This window comes from Pleurodeles waltl, chromosome 10 (assembly GCF_031143425.1).
Source record: "Pleurodeles waltl isolate 20211129_DDA chromosome 10, aPleWal1.hap1.20221129, whole genome shotgun sequence".
NCBI lineage: Eukaryota > Metazoa > Chordata > Amphibia > Caudata > Salamandridae > Pleurodeles > Pleurodeles waltl.
This window is the reverse complement of record NC_090449.1, coordinates 118,348,615-118,368,674: the sequence shown is the minus strand read 5'-3', so window position 1 is coordinate 118,368,674 and position 20,060 is coordinate 118,348,615. Positions and strand designations below refer to the sequence as shown.

Genomic DNA, 20,060 nt, shown 5'->3' with positions numbered 1-20,060 from the left:
TTCCCTGATATGGATGCCTGGTCAGAGGGGGCTTTGTTTACACTTAAAAGGGGAAGAGGATGGGCAGACCATCCACGGCCACCAGAGGAGGGGAATGTCTTTTGGAACTGTGCATGGTGGCTGGGGCAGGGAGAAGGGGCAGAAACTAACCCCCGGTGTTGATTATGTATCAAGACTGCATTCACGACAGACACCCTATCGAATGAAAGGTTCCACCCTTTCAAACTGTTTCCCCTGACCTTGTTGATTGCACGAAAACAGACAAAGGGTCTGTAGTAGGCAGCGTACCTCCACAGCCATAATTTTCCACGTAGCTCTCTCTGCAGCCAGCCATCGCACCAGCACACATTGTATGGAATGCAAGGACTTCAATATCAAACTCTCATAAGAGGAGCCCAGCTGGATGGGATCTAAAGAGAAATTTTAGGGTGCAACCAGCAGATGTTTCTCTTAAGGTGGGTGACCATGGCATGATTTGGGCTGTGCTAACTTAATGACTACAGTTGGTCATAGCACTCTACAAGTTAAAGGAAGATCCACCTGGGTATTGAATTCACTGAAGATAGCTAAAAACGTGCCATAACAAAAGCAACATTATTTTATTACAAAGGGGACCTATTTGAAGTTATTGCACTCCAACCTCACCACCCAAAAAGGTACTGTTGCACCATGGCCCCAGAGATCTCTTAATTTGCAGAATCTACAGGAAAGCTCACCTCCTCGCAGTGACATCCGCTCCTCTTTCTGCTCCTGGTAGAGACCCTGGGCCCTTTCCCTGAATTTCCGGAAATCATCCAGCATAGTTCTCCTCTTGTCTACCAATTCCTATTAAGAGGGAAAATATATTTTATATAATATATATTATATTATACTTTTAGAGCATTAATTTGAAACAGTTTTTACTTATGCAGCAAGCTTGCTACATGCGCATCTTCATTAAATTCATATAAACTGAATTCCCTCGCCTATGTGCAGCATCACTTACAAACAAAAAAAAAACTTAAAAGAAAAGAAGAATGCAGATATAAAGGCTATATCTGCTTTACAGTAAAAGAAAGCCTAAAGAAAAAATATCAAAATTAATAATTAAACAATAGATATAAACACACAAGGCATCTTTTTTGCCAAAACCCTTTCTCATCTCTCTTTTAAAAAAATGAAAATGACATGTTCCTACAGGCACACAGCCTGTTGGAGGAAAATATGCACTGTCAATTCAGGGGTGCTAAGGGATTGACACAATCTCAGGCACACATAATCAAACAGAGAAATCACTTTGTTGGAGACAACCCTGCACCAAAAAAAACGAGAAAGCCCGTCTGAATGAAATACAATATTGCTGTGGTCTGCTCTTCCATTATTCAGAGTGAAAAAATAAATAAAATTCCTAATTTAATTAAGTCGTGAGTATGCAATGTTTGAGGAAAGCAAAAAGGAGTACTGTAGTAAAAATATTTATCAAATGTCTTCACCAGGACAATCTGCATGACAAATTGTAGGAAGCTGGCTCTTTATATAGAATATCCAAATTAGATATACTGTGCAGAGTGTCCAGGGGTTCCTTTACTAGTGACCAGGAGATTGCTCTAGCAAACCTAAGGTGCTCTCTTTTAGGGATAGTGTGGTTGACCAGGCTTAAACATATCAGAGCAGAGTGTTAGACATTTTCTAGACACACAATCAATAAATGACACACGACTCAAGAAGGAGATCCTTTTTGCCTGGTACATGATGCAAATTTGACTGAAAGTGCACTGGGTTCCTGCTATCCAGGTCCTCAGTGCCAGTTCTCGTTCACAAAAACTGTATAATTGTTCCCCAACTGGCAATACCTTTGGCACCTCTGCAAGATCCTAGTAAATGATATCGCTTGTACCTAGGGAATGAATACCAAAAAGGGCCCCCAAGGGCTGCAGCATGTATTGTGCCACCCTCAGTGACCCCTTACCTAGTGCATGCAGACTGCCATTGTAGTCTGTGTGTCTTGGAGCAGCTAAAAGTGAAAACAAGACATGGCACACAGCCTTTGCGCCATGTCTCCTAACACTGCATGCAGTGTATGTAAGCCATCAATACAGCAGGCCTAACAGCATTAGGGCAGGGTACATTATATTGCATGTGAGGACATATTTGCAAAAGCAGATATGCCCCTGCTATGTCCTTGTCGATTCTAAGACACAGTGAGTGGACAGGGAAGGCATTTTAAGTGCATGTGCTGGACACTGGCCAATATAAGTTCCCAAACTAGATGATGGCTTCACTGAAAATTAATAAACTCACTGATTCCAGTGATGGATTCATTAATACATGCATCTGGTAGGCACCTTAGAGGTGCCCCCAGAAAAACGTACCATCTTCCCTTGAGCTGGCTGACTTGTTTTAACTACCCTGCCACCAACAGGCATGTTTATGACCCACAGGGGCAAGAGCCTCCATTCTCGCGAGGTCAGAAACAAAGCCTGCTCTGGCAGGAGTGTTAACACATACCTCCCAGAAGGATGACCTGCCAATTAGCAATTCCAAGGCAGGGGGTTTCAAAGAAGCCAATCACCCTTGGTATGCAGATCTGGCCTCCCTAAGAAGGAAGATACTGACCCCTCTGCTCCAGGGCCCATTTGGCATCTGGACAGGTGGAAAAATTAGTAGTCAAAGAGCTGTGTCCACCCTTCTGGTCAGTCCCGCCCCTATGGTGAGCTGCCGGATGTGGACACATTTAGAAATCTGCCATCTTGGTGACCCCCCCCCCCAACCACCTCCCATGACAGAAACCTGACAGTCCACTAAACTTCTGCAACCGGACACTCCCAACTGAGGGGGGGACCACTGAGATCCCTACATCTCTGGGGCTTGTGAGACCGGAGCCCACTTGTTGGTTCAGTCAGATTGGAACCCCAGTCCATGCCTGCAGTCTGTTTCTGCAAGCCCCTCCACCGAAACAGCCTCCGGTATCTGAAATTGGACAGTCCAAGGATCCTCTGATGCCCCAGACCAGGGAAAAGAGGACCACTGGTGTCCGTAAGTCCCCAAGTATTGCAAGAACTGAGCCCACTTGGTGTTTCACTACAACTGGTAACTCCCCCCACCTCCCCAAACACCCCCCCCCCCACCGTCTCCACCTGCAGCATCTTTCTGCCCAGACCAATCTCGTATGACTTCAACGGGGCACGCTGAACTGCACCACTGAAACCGGACGACCCAGTGTCACCCGAGGTAACCTGTTGGTGTGTCCTATGACCCTGCTCTTGTCTCACCTTAAGTCTGGAAGTTTGGTCCTGTAAGTCACTGCTGAGTCCGTTTGCCATTATGTTTTTCCTCTACAGGTTAACACTGCAGCTTCAGAAAATTGCATTGTCCACTTTACAAAACGATACAAATTTATTCTGCGAAACTTACTTACCCGATTGTATTGATTCTGGTCCCTAAACATAGTAAAGATATATGCTAATTTTGTAAACCGGTGGGGATATCCCCTCCCCCAAGAGAGCACCATGGGACTGCTAGAGCAAGCCCTTGTCTACTTGTAAGGGAATCCCTGGACACTCTGCACAGCATACCTTATTTTAGAAAACTATATATAGAGCAAGCTTCCTACAGGGGGCCAATGTCAACCCATACCCTTTCAAAGGGAACCCCAACCACTGGAAGTGGTTCTACCTAAAAAGGTTTTGCCTGAAGAAAAAAAGCTGAGATTCCCCTGCCTCAAACTGGCAGCCTCCCAGGGCCCCTGGTCCCAGCTGGGCTTCCCTTAGGTGTGCCCACTGTGCGCATCCATGGCTTAACTGGTTTAAATTCCGGAGGCTGTCACATGAGTCCAGAAGGGGGCATGGTAAAAAAGAAAAAAAAAAAAAAGAAAATGGTCCACTTCACTCCAAACCAAAATGCCACTAAAGTGGCACATAAGAGGGCACCGCAACCAGATGCCTGGGCTCCGACGGGCCCTTCTCCCCCAAAGTGCACCAAAGGCCATGATTCGAAGGAGCTCTGGATCCGTGTCAGGAGACGTAGAAAGGAAGGAAATAATGTCAGCGCGTGAAGATGACACACATATAGTGGCCCCAATGTGATATCTGGGGCAGGATAGATCTGACGTGGAGCCGCACTACTCTACCTACCAAAGCACAAGGAAATCGATATCAAGATTCTCAGGATAAAAAAAAAAAAAAAAAAAAATCTTCAGCTTTATTATTACACCTTGTAAAAGCTACACAGGATTGTAGAACATTCACACCCAGTATCCAGTTTCTTTGATTATATGAAGATACACTGGACTTTACAACTGCATTCGGAAGTACCCTTTCTTATAATCTGCCTGGAAGTGTCAGCACCTAGTGCTTTTCGAGTGCAACAGAATAAAACAAATATGTAAACCATGAGGAAACAATCGCTAATCATACCTTGGAGGCCTTGGTCTGGCTTAGACGATCCTTCTGTTCAAAGATCTTGGAGTACTTCTTCAGGTCCTTCTTAATGGTCTGCAACAAAGAAATATAAGTGTGATACTTTGCATGAAGCTTTCAATTGATGAACCAAGAAAACCCATACCACAAACAGTACGAGTTTAGGAGAATGGAAGCCACTGCATCTACCTTTATCTGATCTTGGCTAAGAAGAGTCGGCGGGCGAGGTCTCCAAAGCAGCTGGCAGAAACGATCTTTACTGTTCTTTTGGAGCAGACGCCCTTGGAAGGTCCACAGCCAGTATGCATTATCCACCTGAGAAATAAAGTATTGTTGATCCATGATAATTTTTAGGTTTCAAGAAGATGGGTTTAAAGAGACTGGAATGGGTGGCTACTGTGTGTACTAATAATTGTAAAAATGAATACATATCGTTCCATCTACACACATAAGGAATATGTTACTTAACCAGTAATCATCGGTTTGTGGCATGTAGTGTTGTCGATTCACATGCTTAGCCTAATCCTACCATCTAGTGTCGGTCTCTGATGTGCGCAAGTTGTTTTTCTTTGAAGAAAGACTTTCGAGTCACGAGGTGGAGTGACTCCTCTTGCTCGTAATGCTCATGGGCTCCACTTTAGATTGTAACTAACACAGGAGTCCGAAGAGGAGGGTTAGCGCATCTGACTCTACTGCACTACATGCCACGAACAGATGCTCACTGGGTAAGTAGGAGTAGTAGAAATACTTTATTTCGGCAACCAGTGCCATAAACGTTTTGGATAACATCACAATAGAAAATTTAAGTATAAACTAAGATATGTGAAAACACAACATTATTTTAAAAGGGCACCACACTTAAAATGAAGAGCATTCTACAACTATCATAAGAGTATAAAAACAAAACAGTTAAAATACCACTAAATCAAATTAGGCAAATCAATAAAAAAAAAGAATCATAATCTCAAACCCAAATAAAACAACGAACTGAAAACAAATAGACAAAATACCATGTGCAATAAACAAATACCCCAATAACGGCAACCGCTCTGCTGCCAGGAGGGAAGGTGTATGGGCAGAGTTAATGGGCCACCTCAAACGATAAGGCCTTCTTCCTAATAATCCACATTCTCGACAGGAACGCAGCAATAGCACGGGCATATACAAGGCTGGAGACAGATCTAAGGATGTGCAAAGAGGTGGTAAAATTGCCTGTACCCTACAGTCTGCAGATGGGCTTTTGATCCTTTGGGAACGGGGACACACCTATGCAGCACAAACTCACACATGAGCTAGTTTCCTTAGCTTTGTTACAGCCAGGGCAAAGAACAGAGGTAGAAGGGTTTGGAGACCATCTACTAGTAAATACTTTAAGATGAAGGGAGCCTATACTAAACTGGATGTAAAGCTTCCTATCCTGGGGAGCCGTAATAAAGTCTAAAAAGTGTTTCAAAGCATTTGATGATTTGAAGATGAAGAATCCGCCAGACAGCAGACCTCTAAAGGCAGCATTGAACTCATTTTGGCTCACCCATTCCCAATAGTGACCCTTCACCACTAACTTGGAGGGAAGAAGTTACCTAGTGGAACAGTCTAGGCTGTCTGGAAACTCATAGATGACATTTCCCTCCTGTTATTAATACATCTTACTGGAGCCTGTGAGAGATAACTTCCTGGAAAGCATCTGCAAAGGACGGCAGCTCAGGAGTGGATCTGGTTCTTCTCTAGAACAGCAAAGGACCCAACCTATTTCTGCCCTGGACAGAGTTCCTCACCATAAGGCTGGAACGTGAAGCAAAGCGTAGTATAAAGAGATGTCCATGAGAAAGGAGATTGTGAAAAATAGTGAAAGTAACTGTAACAAGCACAGGTGTCCAGGGAGGAGGGTGGGTGCATGTGAATCTACAGCATTACATGCTACAAACATACTTTCTGGGTAAGTAACGTTTTCCATTCGAAGCATGTGTGGCTGTAAATACAAATGCTTAGCATAGACTGAAAAGCAGTTGTTCGAAATAGTGTACGTAGAACTGCTTGGCCAATATTAACTTGTTGATGGGCCAGTACGTCTACACAATAATGTATTGTAAATGTATGTGGTGCAGACCACGTAGCTGCTTTAGATTTGTCAGCTATAGGTATATGTAGGAAGTTGGCTCTGTATGTGCTATTTCAAAGTAAGGAATAGCATGCACAGAGTCCAAGGGTTCCCCTTAGAGGTAAAATAGTGGTAAAAATAGATAATACTAATGCTCTATTTTGTGGTAGTGTGGTCGAGCAGTAGGCTTATCCAAGGAGTAGTGTTAAGCATTTGTTGTACATACACATAGACAATAAATGAGGTACACACACTCAGAGACAAATCCAGCCAATAGGTTTTTATATAGAAAAATATCTTTTCTTAGTTTATTTTAAGAACCACCGGTTCAAATTCTACATGTAATATCTCATTCGAAAGGTATTGCAGGTAAGTACTTTAGGAACTTCAAATCATCAAAATTGCATGTATACTTTTCAAGTTATTGACAAATAGCTGTTTTAAAAGTGGACACTTAGTGCAATTTTCACAGTTCCTAGGGGAGGTAAGTATTTGTTAGTTTTACCAGGTAAGTAAGACACTTACAGGGTTCAGTTCTTGGTCCAAGGTAGCCCACCGTTGGGGGTTCAGAGCAACCCCAAAGTCTCCACACCAGCAGCTCAGGGCCGGTCAGGTGCAGAGTTCAAAGTGGTGCCCAAAACACATAGGCTAGAATGGAGAGAAGGGGGTGCCCCGGTTCCGGTCTGCTTGCAGGTAAGTACCCGCGTCTTCGGAGGGCAGACCAGGGGGGTTTTGTAGGGCACCGGGGGGGACACGAGTCCACACAGAAATTTCACCCTCAGCGGCGCGGGGGCGGCCGGGTGCAGTGTAGAAACAAGCGTCGGGTTCGCAATGTTAGTCTATGAGAGATCTCGGGATCTCTTCAGCGCTGCAGGCAGGCAAGGGGGGGGTTCCTCGGGGAAACCTCCACTTGGGCAAGGGAGAGGGACTCCTGGGGGTAACTCCTCCAGTGAAAGTCCGGTCCTTCAGGTCCTGGGGGCTGCGGGTGCAGGGTCTCTCCCAGGTGTCGGGACTTAGGTTTCAGAGAGTCGCGGTCAGGGGAAGCCTCGGGATTCCCTCTGCAGGCGGCGCTGTGGGGGCTCAGGGGGGACAGGTTTTGGTACTCACAGTATCAGAGTAGTCCTGGGGTCCCTCCTGAGGTGTCGGATCTCCACCAGCCGAGTCGGGGTCGCCGGGTGCAGTGTTGCAAGTCTCACGCTTCTTGCGGGGAGCTTGCAGGGTTCTTTAAAGCTGCTGGAAACAAAGTTGCAGCTTTTCTTGGAGCAGGTCCGCTGTCCTCGGGAGTTTCTTGTCTTTTCGAAGCAGGGGCAGTCCTCAGAGGATGTCGAGGTCGCTGGTCCCTTCGGAAGGCGTCGCTGGAGCAGGATCTTTGGAAGGCAGGAGACAGGCCGGTGAGTTTCTGGAGCCAAGGCAGTTGTCGTCTTCTGGTCTTCCGCTGCAGGGGTTTTCAGCTGGGCAGTCCTTCTTCTTGTTGCAGGAATCTAATTTTCTAGGGTTCAGGGTAGCCCTTAAATACTAAATTTAAGGGCGTGTTTAGGTCTGGGGGGTTAGTAGCCAATGGCTACTAGCCCTGAGGGTGGGTACACCCTCTTTGTGCCTCCTCCCAAGGGGAGGGGGTCACAATCCTAACCCTATTGGGGGAATCCTCCATCTGCAAGATGGAGGATTTCTAAAAGTTAGAGTCACCTCAGCTCAGGACACCTTAGGGGCTGTCCTGACTGGCCAGTGACTCCTCCTTGTTATTCTCATTATTTTCTCCGGCCTTGCCGCCAAAAGTGGGGCCTGGCCGGAGGGGGCGGGCAACTCCACTAGCTGGAGTGTCCTGCTGGGTTGGCACAAAGGAGGTGAGCCTTTGAGGCTCACCGCCAGGTGTGACAATTCCTGCCTGGGAGAGGTGTTAGCATCTCCACCCAGTGCAGGCTTTGTTACTGGCCTCAGAGTGACAAAGGCACTCTCCCCATGGGGCCAGCAACATGTCTCGGTTTGTGGCAGGCTGCTAAAACTAGTCAGCCTACACAGATAGTCGGTTAAGTTTCAGGGGGCACCTCTAAGGTGCCCTCTGGGGTGTATTTTACAATAAAATGTACACTGGCATCAGTGTGCATTTATTGTGCTGAGAAGTTTGATACCAAACTTCCCAGTTTTCAGTGTAGCCATTATGGTGCTGTGGAGTTCGTGTTTGACAGACTCCCAGACCATATACTCTTATGGCTACCCTGCACTTACAATGTCTAAGGTTTTGTTTAGACACTGTAGGGGTACCATGCTCATGCACTGGTACCCTCACCTATGGTATAGTGCACCCTGCCTTAGGGCTGTAAGGCCTGCTAGAGGGGTGTCTTACCTATACTGCATAGGCAGTGAGAGGCTGGCATGGCACCCTGAGGGGAGTGCCATGTCGACTTACTCGTTTTGTCCTCACTAGCACACACAAGCTGGTAAGCAGTGTGTCTGTGCTGAGTGAGAGGTCTCCAGGGTGGCATAAGACATGCTGCAGCCCTTAGAGACCTTCCTTGGCATCAGGGCCCTTGGTACTAGAGGTACCAGTTACAAGGGACTTATCTGGATGCCAGGGTCTGCCAATTGTGGATACAAAAGTACAGGTTAGGGAAAGAACACTGGTGCTGGGGCCTGGTTAGCAGGCCTCAGCACACTTTCAATTGTAAACATAGCATCAGCAAAGGCAAAAAGTCAGGGGGCAACCATGCCAAGGAGGCATTTCCTTACAGTATAATTCCTAGGAAGGCAAATAAAGCTCTTTTTAAGAGTGGAGTGAGCTTTAGGAATGATAGGTAAAGTTTTTTTGAGCTTTAGCATAGCATGTTTGAATGCATTTTACAATCCAACATGCAATGCCTAATTAAAAGATCGCCCTTCCTTTGACTGATTTTGAAAAGACAACATGGAGTTGTTGTGTTTTCCTAAATGATTTGGTTTTATTAATACAATACTTAAGGGTTCGTATTACATATAAGATGTGGAGGGCCCTTTCCACAATTGAGTCAGGTTGGGGGAGAAACACTGGCAATTCAATACATTGATTAAGGTGGAGTTGAGACACCACCTTTTGAAGAATTTAGGATTGGTACATAGTACCACCCTATCCCAGTGCAGATGGAAGAAAGCGCCTTTTAAAGTTAATGCCTGAAGCCCATTGACACATTTGAGTAAAGTGATAGCAACTAGAAAATATGCTTTCCAGGATAAAAACTGGAAAGGGCAAGATTAGAGGGGCTCACATGAAGGTCTCAATAATCTTGTTAGTACAATACTGAGATTCCAAGCAGAAACTGTAGGCACTCTGAGAGGAATGACTTAAGACCTTCTACGAAGGCTTTAATGACAGGAAACCCGAATAGAAAAGTGTGCTGTGTTTTTTCAGATACACTACTACTCACACTAGGTGTAGTCTTATAGATGTAAACGCTAGACCAATAGTATTGAAAATGTCACTTACCCAGTGTACATCTGTTCGTGGCATTAGTCGCTGCAGATTCACATGTTGTGCATAGTCCGCCATCTGGTGTTGGGTCGGAGTGTTACAAGTTGTTTTTCTTCGAAGAAGTCTTTCGAGTCACGAGACCGAGGGACTCCTCCTCCTTTGCTTCCATTGCGCATGGGCGTCGACTCCATCTTCGATTGTTTTCCCCGCAGAGGGCGAGGTAGGAGTTGTGTGTTAGTAATAGTGCCCATGCAATGGAGTGAATAAGTATGTGCCAATTAAGGCTTAAGTAATATATTTACAAATGTTGAAGATAACTTCCAAACGGCTACAGGCTCCCGGGGAGGCGGGTGGGCACATGTGAATCTGCAGCGACTAATGCCACGAACAGATGTACACTGGGTAAGTGACATTTTCAGTTCGATGGCATGTGTAGCTGCAGATACACATGTTGTGCATAGACTAGTAAGCAGTTATCTCCCCAAAAGCGGTGGCTCAGCCTGTAGGAGTGGAAGTGGTCTGAAATAAAGTTCTTAGTACGGCTTGACCTACTGTGGCTTGTTGTGCGGATAGCACGTCTACACAGTAGTGCTTAGTAAATGTGTGAGGCGTAGACCATGTGGCTGCCTTACATATCTCATGCATTGGAATATTTCCTAGGAAGGCCATGCTAGCGCCTTTCTTTCTGGTTGAGTGTGCCCTTGGTGTAATGGGCAGCTCTCTCTTTGCTTTAAGGTAGCATATTTGGATGCACTTAACTATCCATCTGGCTATACCCTGTTTTGATATTGGGTTTCCTGTATGAGGTTTTTGAAATGCAATAAATAGTTGTTTTGTTTTTCTGATTTGTTTTGTTCTGTCAATGTAGTACATTAGTGCTCTTCTGATGTCTAATGTATGTAGTGCCCTTTCGGCTACCGAGTCTGGCTGTGGGAAGAACACTGGCAGTTCTACCGTTTGATTTAAGTGGAACGGTGAAATAACCTTTGGTAGAAATTTAGGATTGGTTCTTAGTACCACCTTATTTTTGTGTATTTGGATAAAAGGTTCTTGTATTGTAAACACCTGAATTTCACTTACTCTTCTTAGAGATGTGATGGCGATGAGAAATGCAACTTTCCAGGTTAAGAATTGTATTTCGCAAGAATGCATGGGTTCAAAAAGGTGGACCCATGAGTCTTGTTAAGACGATGTTGAGGTTCCATGAAGGAACAGGTGGTGTCCTTGGTGGTATAATTCTTTTGAGGCCTTCCATAAACGCTTTAATGACAGGTATCCTAAATAGTGAAGTTGAATGGGTAATCTGCAGGTATGCAGATATTGCTGCGAGGTGTATCTTAATGGAAGAGAAGGCCAGATTCGATTTTTGTAAGTGTAGTAAGTAACCCACTACATCCTTTGGAGATGCGTGTAATGGTTGAATTTGATTATTATGGCAGTAGCAAACAAACCTTTTCCATTTGCTTGCATAGCAGTGTCTAGTGGATGGTCTTCTAGCTTGCTTTATGACTTCCATAATTCTTGGGTGAGGTTTAAGTGTCCGAATTCTAGGATTTCAGGAGCCAGATTGCTAGATTCAGCGATGCTGGGTTTGGATGCCTGATCTGTTTGTGTTGTGTTAACAGATCTGGCCTGTTGGGTAACTTGACGTGGGGTACTACTGATAGGTCTAGCAGTGTTGTGTACCAAGGTTGCCTTGCCCATGTTGGTGCTATCAGTATGAGTTTGAGTTTGTTTTGACTCAATTTGTTTACTAGATATGGAAGGAGAGGGAGAGGGGGAAAAGCGTACGCAAATATCCCTGACCAGTTCATCCATAGGGCATTGCCTTGAGACTGCCTGTGTGGTTACCTGGATGCGAAGTTTTGGCATTTTGCGTTCTCCTTTGTCGCAAATAAGTCTATTTGAGGTGTTCCCCAAATTTTGAAGTAAGTGTTTAGAATTTGGGGGTGAATCTCCCATTCGTGGACCTGTTTGTGATCTCGAGAGAGATTGTCTGCTAGTTGATTCTGGATCCCTGGAATAAACTGTGCTATTAGGCGAATGTGGTTGCGAATTGCCCATTGCCATATTCTTTGTGCCAGGAGGCACAGCTGTGTGGAGTGTGTTCCCCCCTGTTTGTTTAGATAATACATTGTTGTCATGTTGTCTGTTTTGACAAGAATGTATTTGTGGGTTATGATGGGTTGGAATGCTTTCAACGCTAGGAATACTGCTAACAATTCGAGGTGATTTATATGCAGTTTTGCTTGATGTACGTCCCATTGTCCTTGGATGCTGTGTTGATTGAGGTGTGCTCCCCACCCTGTCATGGAAGCATCTGTTGTTATCACGTATTGTGGCACTGGGTCCTGGAAAGGCCGCCCCTTGTTTAAATTTATACTGTTCCACCATAGAAGCGAGATGTATGTTTGGCGGTCTATCAACACCAGATCTAGAAGGTGACCCTGTGCTTGTGACCATTGTGATGCTAGGCACTGTTGTAAGGGCCTCATGTGCAGTCTTGTGTTTGGGACAATGGCTCTGCATGAGGACATCATGCCTAGCAGCTGTAATACCGTCTTTGCCTGTATCTTTTGTGTTGGATACATGGCTTGTATAACCTTGCAAACATTTTGAACCCTTTGTGGACTTGGAGTGGCTATTCCCTTTATTGTGTTGATTGTCGCTCCTAAGTATTGCTGTATTTTGCAAGGCAGAATGTGTGATTTTGCATAGTTGATGGAGAAACCAAGTTTGTAGAGGGTTTGTATGACATAATCTGTGTGGTGTGAACACTTTGTTAGTGAGTTGGTCTTGATTAGCCAATCGTCTAGATACGGGAATACGTGTATCTGCTGCCTTCTGATGTGTGCAGCTACTACTGCTAGGCATTTTGTAAATACTCTTGGTGCGTTCGTTATACCGAACGGCAATACTTTGAATTGGTAATGTATTCCCTTGAATACGAACCTTAGGTATTTCCTGTGCGAGGGATGTATCGGTATGTGGAAATACGCGTCTTTGAGATCTAAGGTTGTCATGTAGTCTTGTTGCTTTAGCAGTGGTAACACTTCTTGTAGCGTGACCATGTGAAAGTGTTCTGATTTGATGTAGGTGTTTAGTGTTCTGAGATCTAGGATTGGTCTCAGTGTTTTGTCCTTTTTTGGTATTAGAAAGTACAGTGAGTAAACTCCTGTGTTTATTTGTGTACATGGTACCAGTTCTATTGCGTTCTTTTGCAGTAATGCTTGAACTTCTAATTCTAGAAGGTCTAAATGCTGTTTTGATATATTCTGTGTTTTTGGTGGGATATTTGGAGGGATTTCTAGAAATTCTATGCAATAACCATGTTGGATAATTGCTAAGACCCAAGTGTCTGTTGTTATCTCCTCCCAAGATTGGTAAAACTGACCTATTCTTCCCCCCACTGGTGTTGTGTGGAGGGGTTGGGTGACCTGCGAGTCACTGTTTGGTTGTAGGTGTTTTTGGGCCTTGAAATTTTCCCCGGTTTCCAGGGAATTGTCCTCCTCTGTACTGGCCCCGAAAGCCTCCCCTTTGGTACTGTCCCTGGTAGGTAGACGGTGTTGAATGTGAGGTACTGGCTTGTGTTGCCTGACCCCGAAACCCCCCTCTGAAGGTTGTTTTACGGAAGGTGCCGAAAGTGCCTCTGCCCTGCGGGGAATAGAGTGCGCCCATGGCCTTGGCTGTGTCAGTGTCCTTTTTCAGCTTCTCAATTGCAGTGTCCACTTCAGGTCCGAACAACTGTTGCTCATTGAAAGGCATATTGAGCACTGCTTGCTGTATCTCCGGTTTAAAGCCAGATGTGCGCAACCATGCGTGCCTTCTTATGGTTACTGCGGTGTTTATTGTTCTTGCAGCTGTGTCCGCTGCATTCATAGGAGCGTATTTGGTTATTGGAGATGTTTTGTCCCTCCTCAACCACTTGCTTTGCCCTTTTTTGAAATTCTTTGGGTAGATGCTCGATGAGATGCTGCATCTCGTCCCAATGGGCTATCATATCGCGCTAGGAGCGCCTGAGAGTTCGCGATGCGCCACTGGTTTGCAGCTTGTACTGCGACCCTTTTCCCAGCTGCGTCGAACTTGCGGCTTTCTTTATCCGGAGGTGGTGCATCTCCTGATGTGTGGGAGTTGGCTCTTTTGCGAGCTGCCCCTACTACAACTGAATCTGGTGGCAGCTGTGAGGTGATGAAAGCAGGGTCTGTGGGCGGTGCTTTATATTTTTTCTCCACCCTCTGAGTTATTGCTCTACTTTTGACAGGTTCTTTGAAGATCTGCCTTGCGTGCCTTAGCATTCCTGGAAGCATAGACAGGCTCTGGTAAGTGCTATAGGTGGAGGAGAGGGTGTTGAAAAGGAAGTCATCCTCGACAGGTTCTGAGTGTAGCGACACGTTATGGAACTCTGCTGCCCTAGCTACCACCTGTGCATACGCTGTGCTGTCCTCGGGTGGTGAGGGCTTGGTAGGATACGCCTCAGGACTATTGTCTGACACTGGGGCGTCGTACAGGTCCCAAGCGTCCTGGTCATCTTGGCTCATAGTGGTGTGAGCCGGTGAGTGCGATGGAGTCTGTGCCGGTGATATCTGAGTTACAGGTGGAGGAGAGGGTGGCTTAGTTACCTTCTTCACCACTTTTGTTTGTGGTGTTTGTTCCAAAGTCTGGAACTCAAGTCTCCTTTTTCTCCTAATTGGGGGAAGAGTGCTGATCTTCCCTGTCCCACTCTGTATAAAGATCCGCTTTTGAGTGTGGTCTACGTCAATGGTCTGTAACTCTTCCTCAAATCTGTGTTTGCGCATTTGAGAGGACAGAGATTGTTCCTCTGAATATGAGACAGTAGTCGGTTCGGTTGCTGGTCTTTTTGGCACCGAAACCGTGTCCTTACTTGTTTTCGGCTCCGAGGCGACTTTTCTCTTTTTCGGAGTCGAGATTTCTCGGCGTCGATCTTCCTCGGTGCCGCTGTCTCTGCGTCGAGCAGCTTCGGTTCCGCTGTCTCGGCGTCGATCTTTTTCGGCAGCGCTTTCTCGGTCCCGAGATTGCTGCGTGCCTGTGTCTCGGCCCGAGTCGGACGATCTCGGCACTAATTCGGCCTTTTTCAGTGCCAATGGACGGTCACCTACTTTATGGGTTGAGCCATGGCCTGTTGGCAGTGGCGTCCCCTAGGCCTTGTCTGTTTTCTTGTGTGGTGCTTGTTTCGACGTCTTACTCACGGTTTCCTCAACGTCGAATTCTTCCGAGTCGGATTCACGGATGGAGAAGGCTTCCTCTTCTTCTCCTTGTTCCTCGAATCATCGTTGTCCTGTCGGCGTGGACGCCATCTGTAATCTTCTGGCTCGCCAGTCACGGAGCGTTTTTCGGGACCGAAACGCACGACAGGCCTCACACGTTTCTTCTTTGTGCTCGGGCGACAGGCACAGGTTACAGACCAAATGTTGGTCTGTATATGGGTATTTGTTGTGGCATTTAGGACAGAATCGGAACGGGGTCCGTTCCATCAGCCTCGATGTTACACGCGGTTGGGCCGACCAGGCCCCGATGGGGGATCGAAATTACCCCGAAGGGTTACCGGAGCTCTTCACGATTCGGTGTCGATTCTATCTAACCCAATCCCGAACGCAACAATACCGACGTAGTTTTCCGAAGTTTTGAATATCTTTCCGTCCCGAAACTCGGAGCGAAAAGGAACACGTCCGAACCCGATGGCGGAAAAAAAACAATCGAAGATGGAGTCGACGCCCATGCGCAATGGAAGCAAAGGAGGAGAAGTCCCTCGGTCTCGTGACTCGAAAGACTTCTTCGAAGAAAAACAACTTGTAACACTCCGACTCAACACCAGATGGCGGACTATGCACAACATGTGTATCTGCAGCTACACATGCCATCGAACATAATGTTACAGTCAATGACTTGCACTTTGGCTGCTAAAGGATCAATGTGTTTTGAATGACAATAGTGAACACATCTTTTCCATTTTACCGCATAACAAGCACAAGCAGTGGGCCTGCTTGCTTCCTTAAGAAAGTCCACACAAGGTTGTGGTAGATTTAAATACCCAAACTCTAGGACTTTAGGAGCCAGAACGCAGGGCTGAAAGATCTGGTGTCTGGGTGCCCGATTTAACCATAGCTCTGCGTGAGACGGTCCTGCCTGTTCTACAGTATTTCACTGGGAACTACTGAGAGTTCTAGGAGTGTGGTAAACCGTGGTTGCCGTGCCCTTGTGGGAGCCACTAGGATGAGGGTCAGTGATGCCTGCCGAAGTTTGCGAACCACTAACTGAAGCAGTGACAGAGGCAGAAAAGCGTAAGGAAATATCCTGGACACATTCATCCACAGTGTGCTGCCCCTGAACTGTGGGCGTGGGAACCTGGAGGCGCAGTTTGGGCACTTTAAATTTTCTGCTGTGGTGAAAAGGTCCAATGCTGGAAGTATGGGAGGAGGACTTGTGGGTGGAGTTCACACTTGTGGACTTATAGTCACCTCTTGCTGATAAGAGCTGCAAAGTTCCTCCTGGGAGATACTCAGCTAACAGATGAACGTTGTTCCTAGGTGTCCCACCTCAAAATGGACTAGGCTAGGTTAAACAGCTTTGGGGACCCGACGCCCCCCTGCTTTTGGATATAATACATGGCGATCATGTTTTTATCAGGACTGCCTTGCCAATTAGATAGGGAAGTAAGGCTTTGAGTGTCAGATGAACAGCTAGCAAATTCAGGTGATTGTTATGGAGAGGTCTCTGGCTGGATGTCTACTGTCCCTGGACAGTCGGCTCTTGTGAATGCACTCCCCAACCCGTTAGAGAGGCATTCGTTGTTCTGGTTCTCTGCAGAACTGGGTTTAGGAAAGGCTGTCCATTTAGGAGACTGTTGGTTTTCCACCACCGCAGAGAGTGGCAAGCTTGATGGCGACACTAGATCGTCCTTTTGACCCTCCGCTTGAGCCCATGGTGAGCTAAGCATTGTTGCAACTGACATGTTGAGTCTGGCATGAGGTCCTATTGCTATGCATGAAGCCATCATACAAAGGAGACGTAGGACTGTCATTGTTATCTGCTGATGAGGCTGTATCTGTGGGATAAGCATCTACAAGTATTGAATCTGTACAGCACTGGAGTAAGCTATCCCTCATCATTGAGTAGATGATTGCTCCCCGGCAGGGTTGTATTTGAAGGGAATAGAGGTGGGATTTGATTCCACTGATGCTAAAGCCTAATTGATAACTTCGGTTTATTGTCGCCTGAATGTGTAGGAAGCACTTTTGATGAGTTGTGCTTTTGATGACCCAGTCGTCTAAACATGGAAAGATGTGTATGTTTTGTCTTTGCAGGTGATCCATTCCTACTGCAAGACAAGACATTTGATGAAGATTCTGTGGACAGTTGTGACCCCGAAAGGGGAGCACTTCCAATTGGAAATGCTGCCCGCTTATTATGAAGTTGAAGTATCAGCGGTGAGCTGGACGAGAAGGAGTGGGAAAATAGGCGTTCTTCAGGTCAAGTGAGGCCTTGAAGTTAACTTGTTTCGGTAACAGAATGGCATCTTGAAGACTAACCCATGCGAAAGTGCTCTGAAACAAATGTATTCATTTAGGGGTCTGAGGTCAAAGATTGGTCCTAGGGACCAGACCTTGGGGATAATAAAGTTGAGTGAGTAAACCCCCATGCCTTGCTGGTATAATGGCAGTGGTTCTACAGCTCCTTTTTTGAGGAGTGCCTACATTTCTTCCTGGAGCAACAGTTGATATTGTGATGAGTTTGTGTTTGCAAAGTGGAATGCTTGGAGGTGTGGAAGTGAGCTCCAATCAATAACCATGTTGGACAATATCCAACACCCACTGGTCGGAGATATTATTCCACCAGGCCGTGCAGAACCCTTGTTTTCGACCCCTAACATGTATTCTGTGGTCAGGAGGGATAGTTGGCAAGTCAGGGTTTAGTGGTGGTGGCTGAGGCCTTGGTGAAACAACACTTGCCTCTACCTTTGGAACTGTTGCCACTAGATTAGCCCCTGTAGTATCCCCTGGGCAAGGTGGTCTGTCCCTGGGAACACTGGCTGGTGGTAAAGGTTTCAGGGAAGGTGATCTTATATCATCGATATCAGGATCCACAACAGGATCCGCGTTGGGTTGGTGTCTGCAACACCCCTAGGACCTTGGCCGTCTCGTTATCTCTATTTTTTTGCAGGAGGGTGTCGACCTGGGGGCCAAATAGGTGTTCCCTATTGAAGGAAAAAGGCAAAAGATTTTGCTGGACTTCAGGTTTAAAACCGGACACCTGAAGGCAAATATGTCTCTGAAGGAGGAGGACACTTGGGAGTTTGTGCCTCTAGCTGCGGTGCCAGCAGCATCAAGCAAGGGTACAGCAAATCGAGGTGGCCGAAATTAGCTTACCCTTGGAGGCAATCTGGTATGCCCACTTCTTGTGCCCTTCTGGGAGATGTTGGCGGATCTCCTCCATCTTGTCTTAGTGGGCTTTGTCTTAATGGGCTAGGAGGCCATTGGAGTTAGCGATCCTCCAGTAGTTGGTGGTCTAGGCAGCCACCCTCATTCCCATGGCATCAATCTTTTTGGTTTTATCATCTGGTGGGGGTGCCTCATCAGATGTTTGAGAGTTAGCTCTCTTGGGAGCCATGGCAACTACCAGGGAGTGAGGTGGAGGCTCTACCTTTATAAATGTAAGGCTGTTGGGTGACTGTTTAATTTTTTTTTATCGACCCTAGGTGTGAAGCCCCGCAACCTAACAGGGTTGCTGGATATGCCTGGCCCGAGGTGCAGCATGCCTTTCAGCACTGGAAGGTATTGTGCAGAGCAGTGGCTGGAGTAGACAATGTAAATTAAATAAGAAGTCGCCCTCTAGAGTTTCTGTAAGAAGCTAAACTTTGTGAAAGGCTGCAGCTCAACCTAACAGGTCATGATAGGTGGTAGTTTTTTTTGGTGGAGAGGGTTTAGTGGGATACAGATTGGGATCTGTATCAGCAGGTGGGTCATATCTGTCACATGAATCCCAAGGGTCATCTGTCCCCCACAGAGTAAGAGTTGGTAGAACCCCCTGGTGAATATGCTGTGTGTTCTATGGGTGAAGGTGGTGGTGATGCATGTGATGTGTAGTGGGCGTTGGTGATGGGCTGACATGCACAGGGCTTCTGGCTTTTTCTGCTTTGATGGTGTTGGTACTTCCAAAGCCTCTTCAAACGGTAACTCTCTCTTTGCTAGCTGTGCACCAGAATGAGGAGTTCTCATAATGATACAACCAGTGTCTGGGTGTATCATAATGTGTTTTTGTCTGGGGTCTATCTCCTCTTGCAGTCAAAGAAGGTCTGATTAGACAGGCGCAGGAGCCAAGTGCATGTTTCCCGAAGGAGTACAATTTTGGCTGAGACATTTAGGTTTCCCTCACTAAATGTACATGGTGCGGGGAAACGTCGAATGTATGAAGTCTTGCCATGAAGGGCAAAGGTCCAATTGGGCCACGGCCGACTCAAGTCACCCTGACGAAGTCAACGCCGATGAACGCACGAGGGAGACTAAGGAAACTGGGATTGAAAACAATGCCAACAGTAAGTTTGGAAAAGACTGAGCAACAACTATGTTGAACTGGAGCAGAGGAGCACACATCCAAACCAGACGGTGAAGAAAACAATCTAACAAAGAAGTCTATGACCATGCGCATTACCAACAAGAGGAGGAGTCTCTACCTCGTGACTCAAAATACTTTTGGCGAAGAAAAGCAACTTGCAAACACCCAAACCCAACACTAGATGGAAGGAATATGCTAAGTATGTTTATCTACAGCCGCACATACCTTGAACCTATATATACCATCATCACTCAAAATCCCGCACAGAAGCATCTCCCACAATACAATATATTACCCAGCCCATTTAACAGTTTGCTATACCTTTTTCATTCCAGCAAACTCTCTATCAAATAGCATTCTAATTTTTAGGGGGGGGGGGGAGGAAGAGAAATTTCTTTTGGCCTAAGCATCCCTTAGACAATATTAACCTTTCGATTATGGTAGGTTTACCATGATTAATTCTGCATCCATACCTCATTCTAGTGCAAGCAGACTACCAAAATTCTATGTCAGTTGCATGTTTCATACACCTATACCTGAATATTTCAGAAGG

The 20,060-nt window shown here is 46.1% G+C and overlaps 1 protein-coding gene across 1 annotated transcript in view; it reads right to left on the bottom strand.

The window, feature by feature from the left end:
• EIF3B (eukaryotic translation initiation factor 3 subunit B) overlaps positions 1 to 20,060 on the bottom strand; it is a 196,498-nt gene that overhangs the window by 36,612 nt on the left and 139,826 nt on the right. Inside the window, exons 15-17 of the mRNA XM_069209942.1 lie at positions 4,587 to 4,712; positions 4,395 to 4,472; positions 717 to 825 (exon numbers count right to left, since the gene is read on the bottom strand). Coding sequence (XP_069066043.1) covers positions 717 to 825; positions 4,395 to 4,472; positions 4,587 to 4,712 — 313 coding nt within the window. The remainder of the gene's footprint in view (positions 1 to 716; positions 826 to 4,394; positions 4,473 to 4,586; positions 4,713 to 20,060) is intronic.